The sequence below is a fragment of the Dicentrarchus labrax genome, unplaced genomic scaffold (genome assembly GCF_905237075.1).
Source record: "Dicentrarchus labrax unplaced genomic scaffold, dlabrax2021, whole genome shotgun sequence".
NCBI lineage: Eukaryota > Metazoa > Chordata > Actinopteri > Moronidae > Dicentrarchus > Dicentrarchus labrax.
The window spans coordinates 3,350,993-3,370,963 of record NW_026136707.1 but is presented as its reverse complement, the minus strand read 5'-3'; the positions used below and the strand labels follow the sequence as shown (position 1 = coordinate 3,370,963).

The following is a 19,971-nucleotide window of genomic DNA, read 5'->3' as shown; positions in this document are numbered from 1 at the left end:
TTTAGATTTGTGGATGTGGAATTTTGCAATAAGATTAAATCAATCTAGTTTTTATTATAGGGGTGTAGAGGGTACATTTTAATATAAAAGGGTAAAATAAGAAATAATATAAGTGGAGTTATAAGCACAGGGGATGTAGCTCAGTGGTAGAGCGCATTCTCTGCATGTATGATGTCCTGGGTTCAATCCCCAGCGTCTCCACCTCCTGTGGTCATCTAGTTAAAGAAAACATATAATATACTAACTAAAGCTGAAGACAACAACCTGCAGATTTAAAAGGTGGAAACTTTCACTAAGAAGCAATCTGTCTTCACAATGCTGAACTCTGAGGAACCACAGAGTGAAAACTGGATTCTTCAACTCACTTTATTATCTCATTCTTTGTAATTCTCTTGCAACTACAACTTCTTTGCACCTCATCTACCAATTTATCTTTTTTATCTTTTTCCTACCTAAGTATTTTATTCTATTGTATTTTATTGTATTTAAATGTACCTGGCTGCTATGACGACCCAATTTCCCTTCTGGGATTAATAAAGTCTATCTATCTATCTATCTATCTGTCTGTCTGTCTGTCTGTCTGTCTGTCTGTCGTGTCTGTCTGTCGTCTGTCTGTCTGTTGGATTCATAAAGCCGTCCGTCCGTCCGTCATCATCCATCCATCCATCCATCTATCTATCTATCTATCTATCTATCTATCTATCTATCTATCTATCTATCTATCTATCTATCTATCTATCTATCTATCTATCTATCTATCTATCTATCCATCTATCTATCTATCTATCTATCTATCTATCTATCTATCTATCTATCTATCTATCTATCTATCTATCTATAACTTCTGCAACACCACAATCTTAAAACTCATTATTATTTAATTTAATTTCTGTCAGCAATACTGTGGAATATGTTTACATTTACTTTGTATATAAGCTCTTATTATCTACTATTTCTTTAACATTGTGTGAGTAGAACAACCCCAGTGATCAATACATTTTTGATTCTGATTCTAAAATAGGAGGCAAAACCAAAATAAATGACACAAATCTTCTGGAGCCAGTTGACAAAATGAGAATTTGCAATGAATTATTTTAAAAGACACTTTGAGCGTATTGAAAATGAAATATTTAGGATGTAGACACCTTATTTTCCTCCAGTCCAGGTCTGGATACAGGTTATTCCAGTAGGAGACGACATGACATTGAAATAAGTGTATTATTCTTTTTAGAGGAGAAACAGGAGTCAGTTCAGATAAAACTCAGATACAATCCACAACCAGGCAACAGTTTCTACCCACAGGCCGTCACTCTGACAAACAGTTACCTCCAGATACACAGAGTCAGGAACAATCCCTGTTCAATAACCCGTCAACATCTACTGCACCTGTAAACCATTTATTTATTTTAAATTCAGTTTCTTTTATAAAACATAAATACAATCATTCAAATACATCAACCTATACTGCATATATATAGAGAGAGATATAGTCTGTCCTATCCACCAACATAAAGAAACCTGCACGTTAATATTTATTTAATTAATTTACACTATTGTCTACAAAAAGATGTTTTTGTTTGTTTATATATGTTTTTGTTTGTTTATATATATGTGTATAAATGTACATAGCAGTTCTATTTTGTTGCGCTTGTTGTGTTGTTTATTTATGCTTACTCTGTACTAATATTCCGATAAAAGTAATTCTGATTGTTTAAAAAGAATATTATTTAAAAATAAATAAATAATAACAACAACTACTTATCGCGAGATCTCACAAAAAAACTCAAAGGAATCATCATACTATCGCGAGACTGTGACGTTCCTCCCTTTGTGATTCACGTAGACGTTTACGTAAGTCTCTCGGCGTACGCTGGTTGAGCACGCCGGCCGCTGCGCTCCTCCTAGTGCGTAGCTCCGGCGAAAAGCAGCGAGACGAAGGGGAATGTCGGCTCGTGAATGATCGGTCTCCGAGGCGGCAGGGAGCGTCAACGTTATGGGTGAGCCTCCCGCGGTCCGACACACACACACACACACACACACTCACACACGACTTATTCAGATCCAACTGCGCGGGTTCTGGGGGTTTCTGGCCCGGCGTCGGGTTTTAGATTCGCCATCGGAACCGTTTCGGGGTTTGTAGCTTCAGCAGTTGTCTGAGCAACCAACGCCCAGTTGGATGGGTTGCTAACGCTACAGCTAAAGCTGAGCGGGCTGTGCGATCCGACCGGGGAGTCCGATTTCCTGTCGATTACCGAGGTGTTTGAGTGTATTACGAGCGACCACGACGAACCCACGTTAACCCACGTTTCAAACGCGTCTGTAAATATTAGTTACGAGCTCACTTTAAGTGTCGTATGTTGGATTAAACAGCTCACGTAAATGCTAACTTGTTTGAACCGAGGAAGAGGAGGTGGAGGAGGAGGTGGAGGAGGAGGGAGGAGGTGGCGATATGTTACTGTGTTTGGCTGTGAGATAACGTTAAATAGTCCCTGTAGTTTGCGTTATATTTGTACACGAAGATGAGGAGGAGAAAAAAAAAAAAAAAAAAAAGGGGGCGAGCGTCCTCCTCTTTGTGCTTTGGAGACTAGGAGGAGGGGGTGCACTAGTGTGTGTGGTGTGTGTGTGTGTGTGTGTGTGTGTGATCGATAATTTGATTAGACTCTGATTGGAGCACATAGGTTAGGCAGTCAAAAGCCAAACCAGGAAGATGTGTCACGGTTAGGTGATGAAGGAGGTCATCTAATCTGGATTACACTGGATTCTGCAACCTCCAGAGGTTAACCGGCTCCAGTGTGTGTCCCCCCCCCTTTCTTTCTTCAGATCAGAACCAAACTGTGGCCCGTTGAGGAGAGCTTTTAAATATATTGTAAAAGAAGTATGCACAAGCAAAACCGTAGTTCAGTCCTCCCATCTGCAACCACTTCCTTTAGCAGACAGACAGAGCCGGAGAGGAAACAGACAGCTGTCATTGTAACGGTGACACTTCTCACATTTTATGCTCAGACTTTTAAAAAAAAATAAATAAAACACAGCCGTGATAAAAGACGGCCGCTCTATATAACCGTGTGTGCCCCCAAAAAAAAAATCCAACATACGTAGTGATTCCCGAAAGCGAAGAGATTAAACTCCACATCCTGTCGGCAAATCAGAATATTAAGTCGTAGCGTCACGCAGAAGGCATGTGTGGTTGTTGGTGGTAGGCGAGGAGATGCCCCAGCGTAAGACACAGAAATCCTCTCCCTGCCACAGGCGGAAAAGGAAAAAAAAGCTGCAGCGATGAATGGATTTTGCTTTATGGTGCTCCTGACTTTACAGGTTGCCCCGTTTTGCCTCTCCGCTTTTGGGAAACTTGATTCTGGGTGGGTTTTGTTTGTGATATTGGCCTGAGATTGATGCTCTGTTGCTCTCTCCCTTTGCTCTCTGACCCTGGAAACGCTGGCTTCGTCCTGCACGTTTGGGACCACGTTGCATCCGTCTACACCAAAAACAGCTGTAAGTATTGAAATCATCTCCACGCTTTGAATGACAGCGTTTATTCAACCGTTACAACAACAACAACAACAACGAGTGTTTGTCTCTGCAGAGTGTACATTTTGAATTTTACCCAAGATTTTAAAACCTCCAGCAAGAAGAATATAATCTATCATCCATAAATCTTTAAACCCAGAAACACTTGCCTAAGTAGGTTAATTGTTTATACCGGAGGAAGCTGTGTACGAAGATATGAAAAAGCCTAATTATGAGTGTATATCACTGTTGGCAGCGTGGGAGGAGTGCGATCAAAACTTTTCTTTTAAGCTTTGCCGCAAACACGAGGGTGCAAGATTAAATTTCCCCCTTTTTTTGTGTGTGTGTGTGTGTGTGTGTGTGTTTTTGATGTGTGTCTTTACAGCAGCAAAAGAATCTGGAAGGATATGTTGGCTTTGCAAGCCTCCCCAACCAAGTGTACAGGAAGTCTGTCAAGAGGGGCTTTGAGTTCACCCTGATGGTCGTTGGTAAGAACACATGCTGCTGTGTTTGCCCTTGTTTTTTTATGTGAATCATTTCATTGTATTTATTGCGGTTGGCATTTTGAAGTCCTCCACTGTGGTTTTTTTTTTTTTGAGAGAGCGCGAGAGAGATTGTGTGTGTGTGTGTGTAGCCATATTTATACACAAGGGACATGCCCCAAGCTTTGTAGTGTTAATTGCTGAGTCAGAGAGGAGGGGCGGACCATTGCATTTGCTGTTATTTGAATTAATCTTGATGTCAGGTCCTCCGACGCTGTCTTCCCAGAACAGAAACATTTGGGATGGATTTATCTCAGCTGCACTCAGCGAATCAAAAAAACGCAGACATTCCTTTAAAAATGCTTGGATGTGGTCGTTGACACCGGGCCAAAATCCTCCTCGGCTGATCAGTCCCTGTTTGGAGGGAAAATGTTTCCTTGGGTCAAAACCATTTCCTGTGGTGGGACTGACAGAATTTGTACCCAGCATGCCTCTAAGAATAGCGCATCTCCCATTGCGTTCACGACACTTTGTTTCTCTATTGGCTTACAGTGCTGCTGATGATACATTTCACTTAGTATGCCGTCTGTTCATTCCTGTTATTAGTTACTTACATCAGAACATCCTCATAATAAGACACTTAAGATTTGGTTTGCTCCTCTCTCTCTCTCTCTCCTTCTCTCCCAAAAAACTAAACAAAAAACCTGCTGGATGGTGATCAAGTGGTCCTCCGGGACCTGTGAATGCTTCGCTGTGTTTGCTACAAATAGCTTCATTTTGGGAATAATTTCAGAGGAGATACAAATGGCTTTGCATCTAGCAACAGAGAAAGTAGAGGAGGTCCTCTGGGGCTCGTTGGCAGTTAAATGCTTGCCATTGTTTTTATGGTATCACCCTCTTGCATGGACACACACAATATTCAGCTTCTTGGCTGTGATGAGCTGCGAGCCCACATGCCCCCTCCACGCAACGCAATGCGTCACCGGTGTGGTGTGAAAGAGGAAAGGAGGATGAAGGAGGGAGGGAGGGAGGAAGGAAGGGAAGGAAGAGAGATGGGGTTGGTATTACCAGCAGTGACTGGCACGTCTGCCCATGCCTCATGAAAACACATGACCCGACAACCTGTTCACTTCACACGGCAGAGCAGCTCATTTCACAGGCCTGTTACCGCCTCATGTCGCAGTAAACAACAATAACCAGCACAAATCTCACTCCATGCATAAAGTGTGCGACAGGCAAATGCTACAGTACAAGCGCCGCACATTACCCTTTGCCTGTAGCTCCGGTGTAAATGGTGGCTCGTTAAATATTGACTCGTGGCCATCAGCCAACGCAGGCAGTGTCAATGGTCATTTCCACTAATGATCCTTTTCATTGGGAGCTTGGAAACTGGGCACACAATGGCCAACCAAGCTTGAGAAGCCTCCCAGACCACACAGCCAGTCAGCGGCACATAACAAGAGCCATTGTCTGTGTTGTTTCCTTAGCCTTTTAACTGTTAACCCAAATGGATTAATGTCTCGGGCAAATGTCAGTCTCATCCTCGGATAGACACACGGCCTTTGGTTTGTCTTTACGATGTCAACACTGATCTTTGTGTGGCTGTCATAGCAGTAGCAGGAATGTTTAGTGTTTACAGGCTCGCCAACAAGTCACAGTGTTCCTGAAATGCTGATTTGTCTTCTGCTTTTTTTTTTTTCCAGGTGAGTCAGGGTTGGGCAAATCCACGTTGATCAACTCTCTGTTCCTCACAGACCTGTATTCAGCAGAATATCCTGGACCTTCACATCGAATCAAAAAGACCGTACAGGTACATTTAGGCCAATAAATATTCTCTTTGAGCTGTAAAAGCAAACCTCCAGCAGCAAATAAAAATATATAAATACAATACAGAGCTGAAACATTTCACAGTTAGTGGTATTGAATGTTTTTACGCTTTGGCTGTGGCTGATTCTCTAACCCACCAACAGCTTTGGCAGCTATCCAAACCATCATTTTAAGGTTTTATTTGAAAGTCTGTCCACAGAACCAACAAAGAAACAGATTCTGCAGCATTTCATGGCACATTGGTGTTAATGACATACATTATTAGGTTGTTTTCCAGTGTATTCTCACTGATGTAGAGATTAACTGCCTCATGCTGCGTTTCCATCAAACACTTTCGGTATAGTGCCCTTAAAACCTGTACCTACATGTACCTAAAACCTAGATCTGTTTGGGGTTTCCACCGCAGACCGTACTCTTACATGTAGGTGAGGTTGTTACCGGGACGCCTGGGCTGAACGCTTTCACTTTTCCTGCAGTTGAGGAAACAACAGACGAGACTTTTCTTTGTCTTGATGAGCTGCAGCGTTTATTAACTGGCACGCTGTAACCTACACCGTACAATTTACTGCCCGATTGACAACGTACCGCTAACCTTTTCCTCGGCGCCGCTCCATTACACACTGAACTGTAAAGCTCCTCTCATAATAGCTAAGACACAATAGAGGACATTTTATGTTTCGTGCTCTTTCTTCTCGGTATGTGGTTGTTTGTTACGAGAAGGAGACGAGCTTTGTTGGAGAAAAGGCTGCAGGCAGCAAGACAAACAAGAGGCAACATCAGAGCGCGGGCAACAAGAGTGGACATTAAACTTCTTAACAGTTACAGCAGCAACTGGACCATTAACACATTATAATGGAAACACACGTCTATGCACTATTTATAAAACATTGCGATGTACAGTATCACAGTCCCAGACAACCTGCTCTGTTAAAAACAAAGAGTCACTGATGTGTTTCTCACACTGCGGCAGTAAAACCTTTGTTTGTCATGATGGTTTAAACAAACTCATACTCGCTGTCAGCTCCTGCCATAAATGCCTCTTCCCTAATTACACAACGTTGTCCTGAATCTCAAGAGCCTCAAGTGCTGTACTTTATCTGTCTGTCTGGCTCCTGACTGACAGCACTGATATCTCCAGATGCTTGTGTGCGTCTCTGGTTTCTCAGCATAGTTAGCTAATAGCATAGTGTGAGGTGGCGTGTTGCTACATGCTGCTAGCTTCGAGTGTTGTCTATGTGAAATATATGACGTGTGAAGATATTACCATTTTTAAAGTGATAATGATGTTATGTTTTCAGCTCTTGTAAAGGCACAGCTTGTGGTCCAAGTAAACACAATGTGTCCTTCACTCTCTGTCCTGTGTCAGGTGGAGCAGTCCAAAGTTTTAATAAAAGAAGGTGGCGTCCAGCTGCTGCTCACAATAGTTGACACCCCAGGGTTCGGAGATGCTGTCGACAACAGCAACTGGTAAGTAATATAATACTCCCTCGTTTATATTCTATAAAACGTCAAAGCTACTTGACATTCCTACCTCAGGGGGTACTTCTGGGTCTTTGTGGGGATTTGTTTATTAACTGAGGCTATTTGGCTTCTGCAGCTGGCAGCCAATCATCGACCACATAGACAGCAAGTTTGAAGACTACCTGAACTCAGAATCCCGGGTGAATAGACGACAGATGCCTGACAGCCGAATTCACTGCTGCCTGTACTTCATCGCCCCCTCGGGACACGGGTGAGTCCGGGAGACAAATTCACACCACAGTTAATGCCTTTTTACGCCACCCATCCAGTGAGAATGAAGCTCTTGATTTCTTGGTTAAATACAAAGAAAGGGGATGGAAGTAAGAAACAAAGAGGACTGGACAAAGGGAAAAGGAAACACGGAGAGGAAATGAGTAAAAAAAAATAGTGCGAGGAGGGAAATGAGAGGTCAAGAGTGCCCCCAAAGGTCAGACAAGCAGGTTTGTGACTGGAAGTAAAGGTTGCTGGTTCAGATCCCTGTGCAGTCTGGGAAAGGGCACTTAATACAGCTCCATTAGCGTTTTTCAACAACTCCCTTCCTGCTTCTGGAGCGGCTCGGTTGGCCAACAGCGTGGAGGTGTGGTCCCGCCGTGCATCTCCTGAGTGCGTGCAGTCAAATCATGTGTTGTCTTACTCCAACTCCTACACCCACCGCCCCGAGGCCGTTGCTGTAAATGATCATGTGAGACTTTGAGTCAGCTCGTCTTGCAAAATAAGGGTTAAAACTTGAATCTTGTAAAAGGAAGAAAAATGGGGGGGGTGTAGCAGCGTTAGCAGTACAGACGGAAACGCTGGCAAAATGCCCGGCAGATGATACTGATCGCCGAATGTTTCATAAAGATGTGACTGTGGAATTTGAGCTGTAATGTTTATTATTCACAAGCGGCCAGATCTTCTATAGCTTGTTGACAACTCAGATGTCCTCATCTTGCCTTTCCTCTTTTAAGAAGAGTATGTGTCTCGTGTGATGCACAGTGTTGTCGAAGAGCATGAATGAGTGGGAGTAGCGAACTTAGAAACATGAGAGGTTATTTCCTGTCCTAAATAAAAAAAAAAGCTGCTATTCGGTTGATGGCTTCTTTAAATGCATTTATGGGTTTAAATATATGATAATAAGAAAGCTTGCCCCAGTCAAAGCTCTTGACCTTTTTAGTACAAAGTACAAAAAGGAGCTTATGTTGTTTGCCATTGCAGGGCGGGATAATGTTTGTCTGCAGTGTGGAGCTGCACAATTTGTGTTTTATGCAAATGTCTGTGTGCTCACATGCCCTTAAAGCTGTTGACCGTGACTTACTGTAAACAAACAACGAAGAAGCCTCTGTCCTCTCCTTCCTCGGTCTGTCTGTCCGTTCTGTGAGACATTGTGTTTGTACAAGCCTGTCCTCTGTACCCACATAAGCAGTACGTTAGCCTTGAGGATGGGCAGCGTATGTTCTCTCTCTCTCTCTCTCTCTCTCACACTCACACACACACACACACAGAGCATCCCCTCATAACACCAGCTGGCAGCTCTCGTACAGAATCACAATGACCTCCAACGTTGGGAGACAATCTGGACATTGAGCTCCCAGCTGAACTCTGGTGACTGGTTTTCTGAGGCTGGTGGCTCATTAAAGGAAAAAGATTAGCCTCATCAATCTCTGTTAAATCTGTTAAACTTGGCTTTCCCCAAACTGTGGTTCAAACCCCAATTAAGAGAGTTGTCTTTTAACATTGTGAACGCATCGACTTAATTGCTTCAGTCATTAATCAAGCAAAAAATAATGTATAATAAACAAAAACAAATGTCCCAATAACTACTTTCTCGAGGTCTCGGTCACATGTTAATTATTTGTTCTCTCTCCATATTTTTCCCTATTTAACAGTGTGAGAAATGTTTGTTTCGAGGTTGATCTGGTAGCTTTATCACAGTGAGGTTTTTCCACATTGTAGCTTAACAACAGCACATTCTCCTGCTCAGTTTACGTGAGGTCAAAGCAGTGAAAACAGACCGTCAGGGCTGCTTTTATTGTTATTTATACATAATCTGTGTTGTCTTGACTTTGATATTGCTGATACAACACAGCTATGAAATATTGATCCGCCAGCATGAGCTGTTTACTACTACTCTCCTCATATTTCTGTTAATGATATGGTGTTTGTTGATGTGCACTGCAACAAAAGAGATGGCTGTGTTGCTCCACGGACCAGCAGTCATTATTTGTTGTCTGTGGTCGAATCTTTAGTACATATTTTAAATGATTTAGATGTTTTTTTGTGGCTCTTATTTCGGATAAGTCTTCATCAGCTGTTGCATCCAGGTTTTCAGCACCTGCATGGCTGCTGGCGAGGTGACAGACATGCCTCCCACTCATAATACTATGTATAACGGTGTCAGATTCTGCTTCGGGGCAGCTTTTCACCGTGCCCTCAAATAGATCAAATAAAGATTAAATTATTTTGAAATGCAGAGCTATAACTCAATAATTCAGCAATGTCAAATGTTATTTATTCAGCTCAAAAAACGGCCAAGAATAGCAGCACTTTCTCGTAAGTCGAGGTCATTTTCTTAGACATTACAAACATCAGTCAGGCGTCACAGATACTTTTCTATATTTGGTTAAGCTCCACTTATCCTTGTGTTGTCTAAAGAAGGGCTGACAGAGGAACCGTAAGTCTCAAAGCCAGTCAGCCCCAAAATATCCCATTTACTCCCTTCAGTGTCAAAGGAGTAACCAGTAAGAGTTTGATGAATGTTTTTGTACTTTAAATGTGCCCAACTGGTGAGAACATTAAAGATATCAATATTAAACACAAGGTACAGATTTTAAAATGATTTGACAGTGCTTGCGTTATCCGGTTGAACTACATGTAAAGCTGTATCTTTATCTCCTCGCAGACTGAAGCCCTTGGACATCGAGTTCATGAAACGGTTGCATGAGAAAGTCAATGTCATCCCGCTGATCGCCAAAGCAGACACCCTCACCCCAGAGGAATGCCAACAGTTCAAGAAACAGGTCAGTGCTTTCCGCAGCTGCATACTGCTGTACTGCAGAAAAAAAAGTATTCAAGAGCTTTTTCTTTCTTTTTTTTTTTCTGCTGTGGTCATCGGTATGTTGGTGAAAATGTGCATCACGAAGCAAACCCAAATAAACTAGACCCTGTGTGGTGTTACAGCTGTGTGTACAACAGCATACAGACGATTGATGGGTAGTTCCTTCCTGTAAGACGTAACGTTGCAAACAGCTTCTGTGTGACGTGGTTTGCTTCATTACACACATAATTGCACCACATCAACATCTTCTAACCAGTCATATTCATTTTGAGTTGAGTTTGAATTAGGAACATATCATTACATAACATTAGAGCCTTCAGTTTAAACAAGTTGACAGAAACGGCATCTTCATCATCAGGTTATGGTAAAACTAAAGTCTGTATACTGTCTCTATATGAACACTAGATAGTGTGAGAAGAGTGAAAACTGTAACTTAAGAGATCTTAAAACGTCTACATCTAGAGTCGCCTATTTAAGTTGCTTAACTGAAGAAAGATGTAAGATTATCATACAGATTTCATATAATAATGTTGAATCAACACAATCCTTTTTACAGGGATTTCACATCAGATAATTTATCTCTTTATTTAAATGATTCTGTTAGACTGCGGTGTACCACCTGCTGTGTTGAGCTCTTTCCAATCGGCTCTGCCAGAAGTTTCTAAAAGATCTTCTGTTTTCCTGCCAGATCATGCGGGAAATCCAAGAGCATAAAATCAAGATCTACGAGTTCCCTGAGACAGATGACGAAGAAGAGAACAGGCTGGTGAAGAAGATAAAGGTACTTGCGTGTCACCTGACGCCTCGTATCACACAACTGTTCTAGTTTGTTACAAAACCAGACTCACAAATGTTGTTCTTTTTTTTTTTTGCCAGGACAAGTTGCCGCTGGCTGTAGTAGGAAGCAACACCATCATCGAGGTGAACAGCAAGAGGGTCAGAGGGAGACAATACCCCTGGGGGGTTGCAGAAGGTATGAATGTTCAGCTACCAAACGGAAAATTACTTAAATGCTGAAAGTCAGTTAAAGAAGTGAAGCATCCAAACAAATGTGGGTGACATAAAAAACAGTATGAGACTTAAAAAGGAAAATAATGCTGTGTATGTAAGTTCTTAACATTACTTTTGTTCCTGTGTGGCCCTGCATTGTAACTCCAGATGTTACTTAATGTCTGAGGTACAAACAAGGTTACGTATGTTTTTATTCTGATGACTGACTTCTTCTTTTCCCTTCTAGTTGAAAACAGTGACCACTGCGACTTCACCATCCTCAGGGATATGCTCATCAGGTACTTAAAAAGACACAAAGTCCATAAGGAGCATGTTTGATTTACATTAAAGCAGGCAGTGAATAATCAGAGGCTCCATGAGGACTGTTTGTCCAGTGCAGATCAGGATGCTAGCAGCGTTTTTAAATATTCTGAATACTTTGTCGTCCGTCCCCAGGACTCACATGCAGGACCTGAAGGACGTGACGAACAACGTCCACTATGAAAACTACCGCAGCAGGAAGCTGGCCGCTGTCACCTACAATGGAGTGGATAACAACAGGGCTAAAGGCCAACTGTGCACCAAGTAAGTCCTGGACAAAGTGCACTGCACTCGTAGTCCAATTGTCTTATCTATACCTGCAGCTTAGGCTGTGTAGAATAGAACCGGACCTCTGAATTGTTCCTAGTTTATTAGTTCATTCAAGCCTGCTGAGAGGAATTGATTTATACAGATGCAACTGTTGCAGGTTGGGATTAGTCTTCCATTTCATGCGGTAGGTTCGATGTAGTGCAGACTTTAAAAGTGGTCTACTTTTACACAGAAACCGTAGAAGGTTGTATAAGACTCATGCGATATAATAATAAACTATTCTAGGCCTTATTGTACTGATTTCCGTCATACTTCGGCCGGTATCGGGTATTAAATAGCGTTCTGACTTAGTGAAACCCAGATAAAGCAACGTAACTAACACATTTATCCTGTAGAAAGTGATTGCAGTTGTTGTCACATGATTTACTCCTGTCCTTCATTTAGGTTCCAGGTAACTGGAAGAGTCTTAAGTTGTGGGGGAGTTAACTCACTGCCCATTTAATCTCCGTTTGTCTGACAAAAAAAACACTCCATGATTTTTGCTCTTTGTTGTGTACTACTACTTTGCATAAAGATCACGCCACTGATTTTCATACATTTCCATTCAAAGCACCATGCTGCTTTTCTCATTCATGTAGACACAAGCAAATGTCTAACTCACCAAGCTAAAATCCAACAGAGGCCTCCCACTGCTGATGCTAACACACAGCTAAACATTTGACACCCAGCTCACAAAGCCGACGTTGTTATTTTTTCCATTTGCAGTGAAAAAAGTGGCTGAAATCACAGAGAAACGTCTAATAGACATTTTAGTGCATGACCTCATTATTGCATGCTGTGTGTCTGTGCGTGCGTGCGTGTGTGTGTGTGTGCGTGTGTGTGTGGTTGTGTTTTTGCTTTTTAGAAGTGACACAGTTGAAGGAATGTAAGTGGTCATTTTCCTTTTTCTTATTTTTTGAGACCCTTGTGAATGATGTTCAATTTCTCTTTACCTTTTGCTTTTTTCTCCCCCGTTGGCTGCGTTTTGGGTGTTTTCTTTCCTCCCCTGTTGACTTAGGTCTTCTTTCCCCCCCCCCCTCCGTCAGTAGATATTTTCCAGGAACAGAAAAAGGAGAAAAACTGTGAATTTCCACACTTTTAAATATAGTTTGACGGCTATGAATGTGATGCAACAACCGAACCTGTAATTCTTTCCATGTATTCATCGCTGTTTCCACCTGCTGCTGTTTACAGAGACCTGTACAGGAGATGTTTGGAGTGGTTAATGATGGTTATGAGGTGCAAGACATTAACAGAACTTCATTATATTGAAGTTACTTAAAGCTAAAACACTAAAAATGTGATTGAGTTTCACCTTTTAATTGTTCACGTTCTCGTCTCTTCCATTCGACACAATTGAAGATTTATACATTAACAGAATGAAATTAAAGACAAATTATTACGTTATTTCTCAGACAAAATGTGTTTTCACTTACATTTTAATTAATTAAATAATCCTTTTTTATTTATGAGGTATTAAACTGAGCAAAATGATGCATATTCCCTTTTCTTTGTAAGTGAGACCAGAAATATAACCCTGTCTCGTATCTTGTCTGTTATCTTCTTACCTTTCCTTCAGCCAAAAATTATTAATATCACAGACGTTGAGTTAAAGTTTGGAGAAAAACATCCTTAGGTATTAATTAGTAAGAGTTTAACACTCAGGAAACAGGAAATCTGTCAACGTAAATACAAAAACTCTTCCAACTTTGTGATTTTGTGTACATGTAAGACCCCACCGCTCATAGTAAGAGGTTTAATAGTAAGTGTAGCTTTACAGTAGTTTGTTTTCTTTCTACAGTTGTTATAATAACCGATCATCATAAAGTGATGTAGTTCCCCTGAATCTTCTTAAGAATTACTTTGAAGCCGGACTCAAACACAGACCCATCATTTATATATGTGTTTATTGAGATTTTAGAATGAGTAAGATTGTCACTGCAGACGTTACTCATGTCCTCATTCCTGAATCTGTCTCCACATATTTCAAGTCCGGTCTCTGTAAACTTACACTGCAATCAAAACCTGCTGGTGAGCTTCACTAACATTTAACCCACCACCTGCACTAACACTCAGTGTTCACAGGTTCCTTTGCATTCTGGGTCTTTCTCCTGGCTCTTAAACATGTCTCATGGTTGGTTTGGTTTCCTGTTCCTGTCACAGCCTTGTTGGATCCCGTCTTTCCTAAAACTTCACCTCCTTGCTGTGTTTTCTCCTCCTGAACCCCGACATGTTGTATTACTGTGGTTGATAGAGCCTAATGTTGTCATGATGTTATTTGAGATTGGCTCAGAGCTACAGCAATCAGTTAGTTTGTTACTGTCAGCTCTTTGAGAGAAGATATGCTCCCCATACTTCTTTCTCTTTATCATCTTTTTCTTCTCCACATTCAAGAAGAAAGGAAATGCTAAAATAAGATTACTGCGTGCGGAAACAAATTAGGTCAATCAGCCGTTAAATACACTAAATTCAGTTAATTATGGTGTTAACTGTGATAATGGGTGACATTACTGTCCGCACACTGAGGAGTAGGCCGGTGCTGCCGATGCTCTTTAGTGCTCGTCTAAATCTGTGTGTGTGTTTTCGTGTGTGCGCGTGCAGGAGTCCTCTGGCCCAGATGGAGGAGGAAAGGCGAGAGCACGTGACCAAGATGAAGAAGATGGAGATGGAGATGGAGCAAGTGTTTGAGATGAAAGTCAAGGAAAAAGTGCAGAAGCTCAAAGACTCTGAAGCTGAGGTAAGAAACACACACACACACACACACGTGGCCGTTATAGTGCGAGGGAGCTTCTGAAAGTGTTTAAATAGATGTTCTGTTTGCTTGTTTTATTTATTTATTTGTCTTTACACATGCAATGTAACAAACAAAACGCTCGTTTTAAATCAGGAAGACAAGAAAAGCAGATATGAACCTAAACACTGAACATTGTTGGTGTAAGTTTGTTTAAACCAGGCTGGCTGATAACTAAACTTTGTGTCCAGTCATGACTTCCGCCACTGATAAGAGAGGTTCCTCCTATAACAATGCTGCGTGAACAGAGTGTAAAAGCTGATTTGTTTGCTGGTTTGTAGCTTCTGTATTCTGCCTCCTGATCTGACGCCTTTAAAACTATTAAATTAAACATTAAATTCACCGTGCAGTTCATAAGAAGGTAAATTTAAAGTCTTAGTACATATATCTCTTCGGTTTTGTTGAACTGACGCTAAACATTTACTCATAAGCTCGAAATATTAAAGCACAACGCGGCTCTGTGGTTTCTCTTTGATTCAGTTTTAGGGTTTTTGTGTTGTGTAAAAATCTCTGCAGTTCACACGTCTTTGCAGGTTTTCTTTTAGGTCCCAAACTACTGACCTCCTTCTCTGTCCCGTGTGTCTCTCTGTAGCTTCAGCGGCGTCACGAGCAGATGAAGAAGAACCTGGAGGCTCAGCACAAGGAGCTGGAGGAGAAGAGACGCGTGTTCGAGGAAGAGAGAGCGAACTGGGAGGTTCAGCAGCGCCTGGAGCAGCAGAAACTGGAGGCCTCCAGGTACGACCGACACTCACCGTCACTCTTCTCACGGTCCGACTGTCTTGCTTTAACAAACGCAAGCATTAAAGATCCAACATCATGCACTAATACAACCACTGTGGGGTTCACTGTAAGTGTGAGTGGAGCCTAAATGGTGGATGGTAATGGATTAGTGGCACCTTGTGGTCACTGTTAGTAGTTCCCTCAGTCCTCCACCCTTTTAACACTTAAACATTGTGATACATTCAGGTCTTCCTTACTTATTATATATTGTGTAATATGTTGAGCTGCTCACACTGCGTACTGAGAACCACCGACTCCTTTAAGTTTCCAGCCAACTAGATTCTATTCTAGTATTTTTACTGTAACCTGGAATATTTGTGACTAAATTACAAATTCAAATTCACAAGACAACAGCAACCTTAGAGCTTCAATAGGAGGTCCATGACCCTTAGGAGGTCCTCAGTGTTGCTTCAGGGATCAGGGAAAAGATTTTATTACTTGAAAAACTTTAAATATGTCTTAAACACATTAATGTGAATCCAACATATTATTAGCAAAGATAAATTCCACATGTATCTTTTTAGAATTAAAACGTGAATATACTGTATACATGATAACAAGGTGGGTTTATACCACTATAGGACGCCCTGCATGTTATTGTAGGCCCGGTTTAATAAGCAACAGCATTTTATATGATATATGAAGGAGGAGGTTCCTGCTCCGCCTGTCTGGTAAAAGGTCAACCTCTGCTTTGGTCTCATGTTACTAACACCTTTTTAGCACCTGAAACCAGTGAGAACGCAGACAAACGAGGAACTGTGGACCTGAGTTTGTGTTTTTGAGTTCAGAAATGTTGGAACCACCGTTACAACGTACGCTCAGATATAAGGCACATACAGGCATCGGTCAGCACTGTGTCGGCCTTTTAATGTCATATTTCCTACAGACATAACTTAGAAAGTGAAGTCTGTATTTGCTGTTAGTAGATCTGTTATTATATTTATAATTATATATTTATAGTAACTGATTGAACATTGTGTGTCTCTCTTCGTCTGCAGAACTCTGGAGAAAAACAAAAAGAAAGGAAAGATCTTTTAAGAGACAGTCGGCAGGACCACCCCGGCTCGAGTTATTTTTTTTGCCAACGTTGCCGGTCAGGACGCCAGTGTGTGGCACTGACATCACCCACCTCCTCTTCCTCTTCCTCCTTCTCCTCCTCCTCCCTTTATTTCTCCCCCCTCCCCTTTTTCTCCCTCCCTTCTCCCTCCCCTCCTTGTCCCCTGTCCCCTGCTCTGTCTGCCAGCACAGCTGTGCTCCTGCTCCCAGCCACTAGAGGGGGGTACTGGGGGTATTATGGGTATGTGAGGAGGGGGGGGTCCACATGTACTCACTGAACTGCCACCACAGAGCCCCCCCCACTGCCTCGGGACTCATCATTGAAGAATGTGTTTTCCCTTAACAACAGAAAATAAACCCGTTTTAGAAAGGCCAAACCCATATTATTATTTTAATTATTATTATTATTGATGTTATTATTATTATTATTATTATTGTTGTTGTTATAACTGAATACTGTCCCTGCCCGCCCCCTCCCCCACTTGCTGCTCTCTTTTTTTTTTTTTTTTTTCATCCCAAGGTTGCTTTTAAATGACTGAAGTGTACAGTTTTACGAGGAGTAAAAGAAAAAGAAAAAAAAAGCCCGAATCATGTCTGACTGTTGTACAATCGAGTTCTGGTGACTTTTTATTTGTTTACAAGAAAGATGAAAGTAACAGTTTTTCTGAACATTAACCCGATATATATATATATATATATATATATATATATATATACATATATATATATATATTATATATCTCCTGTGATGTATTAAAGTGAGAAGAGAACAAGGCATTAACTAATCCTTTTTGTTTTGTTTTTGAGTGTATCCGGTGAACCTTTAACCCTCCTCCCCATCAGTGCGACAGTCAACAGAAAAAAAACAGATCAAGAAAAACAATAAAATGCACCTTGGGCCTTTTTTTTTATAGATTTAAAAATAATGGCTAAAGCTTCTTTTTTTGTTTCTGAAATGTAACGCTTTCTTTTTCCTGTGTTTTTAGCTATTCTCCACTAGCCTTGGACCACCATTTATAATGTCATATAAGTGTTATACTTTAGTTTATTTTTATATATACCGAGCCAGCTGAAGTTATAACTTCTTTTGTATGTTTAGAAGAAACTCCTCAGAGAGACGGAGAGCGGCGTCCACTGTCGAAAAAGAAAAACACACTTTTCTCATTAAAACAGTGATCCTGGACGCTTTACACAAACAACAACAAACAAACAAACAAACAAACAAACACAATATTTCAATCACTCTGCGGAAACGATCAGTGGGGAAATGAAGAGTCAACACCACAATTTGCTTTGGCTATGTACTCCATCTCTGTATTTTTAATTTTATTTTTCATTTGTATTGTACAAAGTCACTTAATAAACCTGTGATGATACCGAGGAGTGAGATGGGTTTATTGTGAGAACTTGTGTGGATTTTAGTTTACATAAAAGTATCTCCAGTGTCACAGATTCCTGGGTTTCACCATTGTTATGTCAACACTAGATGGCGCTGTTCGCCTAAAGGTTGTCCACAGACTTAAATGTGATGTTTTATTCATGAAACAATGATAAACTGGAGAAATTAAAGTTTTTGTAGCCGCTTTTAAATGAAACAAAGAACAGAAAGCAGATCCTCAGTCTCCAGCGCAGCTCACTGGGCTCCTGCAGGGGATGAAATCAGCTGTTACCAGGCAGATTTACACTCTGCAGTATTTATTTAATGTCACTGTTGGAAGTTTACCTTCATCCTCAGAGCTTCTTTTACCCATCAGACCAACAAAGGTTTGAAATCTATGCCCTGGAGGTTAAAACATGCGTTAAGATGCTTCAGTAAAGGAGATTTAATGTTAGAAAGGAAACTAAATAAATCTTAATACTTACGTTTACGTGCTGTCTGCGTTTTTGCTGTTTGGAGGAGAGAAATAAAAACAGCTGAACGCAGCAGCTTTAAACATAAACAGTATTATTGGGTGTGAAGTGGCATCAATGAGCTCTACCGGAGTCTTTCTTCCCCATGAGTCCGAGGTACTGGCGTGGTCCTGGTTTTCTGGTCATTCTCACTAATAAATCTTCAATTACTTCAGAGTTTGGCCATTTGTTCTTGTGAATGCGAAGAAATACATTAAATATATTATTAGATTATCTCTTAATCTGTATAAAAATGATTCTTAAATTGCAGTTTAATGTAATAAATCTATTTATTTATTGTGATTTTGGGGTTCAGAGAGGAGTTTTACGTCCATAAATCTTCTTGGGAAACGCTATAAGTTCACAAATGAGAATAATCTGAATAATCTTACCTCTTCGGTGCCTTCTCTCCAGTTGTCAACATCCATTTCTTGACAGAAAACATTTGTCAGAAGCAGCACAACAATTAGAACAACTTTAATAAGCTCCATCATCGCCAACTGTGCGTAACTTCACCCAAATGCGTCTGCATACAAATCTGTGATTCCTCTGGAGCCTGGATTACAGCTAATAATAAATATCCGTGCAGGTAGTCTGCAGCTCGCTGCTGGATTATTTGAAATGCTGATAGAGAACAGACTAACAGCGCATCTTCCCTGATGATGCGCCATTGCGCCACGGGGGGGGGTCCATTGTCGCTCCTTTTACGCACAAGAGCTTTTACGCACAGCTGGAGTGGATGATGAAGGTCATCTCCGGCAATTATTGCGTGAGTCACAGGGATTTATATTGATTTCTGATGTGATTGGTATGTGTTTCATGCGCTGGTTCCATGGAAAGATGAGACTGGATTTATAGTTTCTAATATTCTTCTGAAGAAGTCTTGTTATCTTTTCAATTTGAGAGCAAAACGGTGGAAAAATTACTTCCAAAATAACCCAAACTACGAGATTTATTTAATCTTAACTGGAAGATATTGCTGGTTTGAGGCTTGTTGCTCATTTAAAAATGATCCTCATATAAAAAGTGCAGAAGACAAACATTGTTTGAGTATTAATATTATAAATATCCCCTCTCACCTGTCGTGGTATTATTAGATTATCATTAGTGATACATATTACAGAGTAAACATGATTTTAATGAGACAACAGCTGTATACATTGCTGAGTAGTTTAATCTGTAACAAATAATCAATACATACATTTTTATTTAGCCTTTATGAGCCTTATGGTGCACATAGAGATTGTTGTTGTATATAGTAGATTTTTTATATAATGTATTAGTGGCACTTCCAGTTTCCCTGCATCTGAATCTGTAAATATGGAATAAATGCAGCTAAAAATAACAATACAGTGTATTTTTTTTAATGCATAAAATAACATAAAATTAAAGTAAATTATACACATTTACACACAAATAAGATTATATTTTAATTAATTATTTATTTATTAAGACACACAAGA

At 40.7% G+C, this 19,971-nt stretch overlaps 2 protein-coding genes and 1 non-coding gene across 3 annotated transcripts; 2 read left to right on the top strand and 1 right to left on the bottom strand.

The window, feature by feature from the left end:
- Nucleotides 1–129: 129 nt before the first annotated feature.
- Nucleotides 130–201, top strand: trnaa-ugc (transfer RNA alanine (anticodon UGC)). The gene has a single exon. It is a non-coding gene; the product is annotated as a tRNA-Ala (tRNA).
- A 1,741-nt stretch (nt 202–1,942) lies between these two features.
- Nucleotides 1,943–17,994, top strand: septin7b (septin 7b). The gene is given in 14 exon segments (XM_051407827.1): nt 1,943–2,011; nt 3,893–3,995; nt 5,693–5,799; nt 7,183–7,283; nt 7,414–7,548; nt 10,216–10,333; nt 11,060–11,152; nt 11,248–11,344; nt 11,609–11,660; nt 11,818–11,946; nt 12,857–12,877; nt 14,593–14,728; nt 15,375–15,517; nt 16,561–17,994. Coding segments are annotated over 14 exon segments (1,344 nt in total). The 3' UTR covers nt 16,601–17,994.
- On the bottom strand, nt 17,906–19,229 carry LOC127367734 (protachykinin). Its single transcript, XM_051407825.1, has 5 exons — nt 18,901–19,229; nt 18,598–18,700; nt 18,482–18,505; nt 18,342–18,398; nt 17,906–18,262 (listed from the first exon to the last, which is right to left on the bottom strand). The coding sequence occupies exons 1-5, from the start codon at nt 19,000–19,002 to the stop codon at nt 18,252–18,254; spliced, it is 297 nt and encodes a 98-aa protein (XP_051263785.1). The 5' UTR covers nt 19,003–19,229; the 3' UTR covers nt 17,906–18,251.
- Nucleotides 19,230–19,971: the final 742 nt, after the last annotated feature.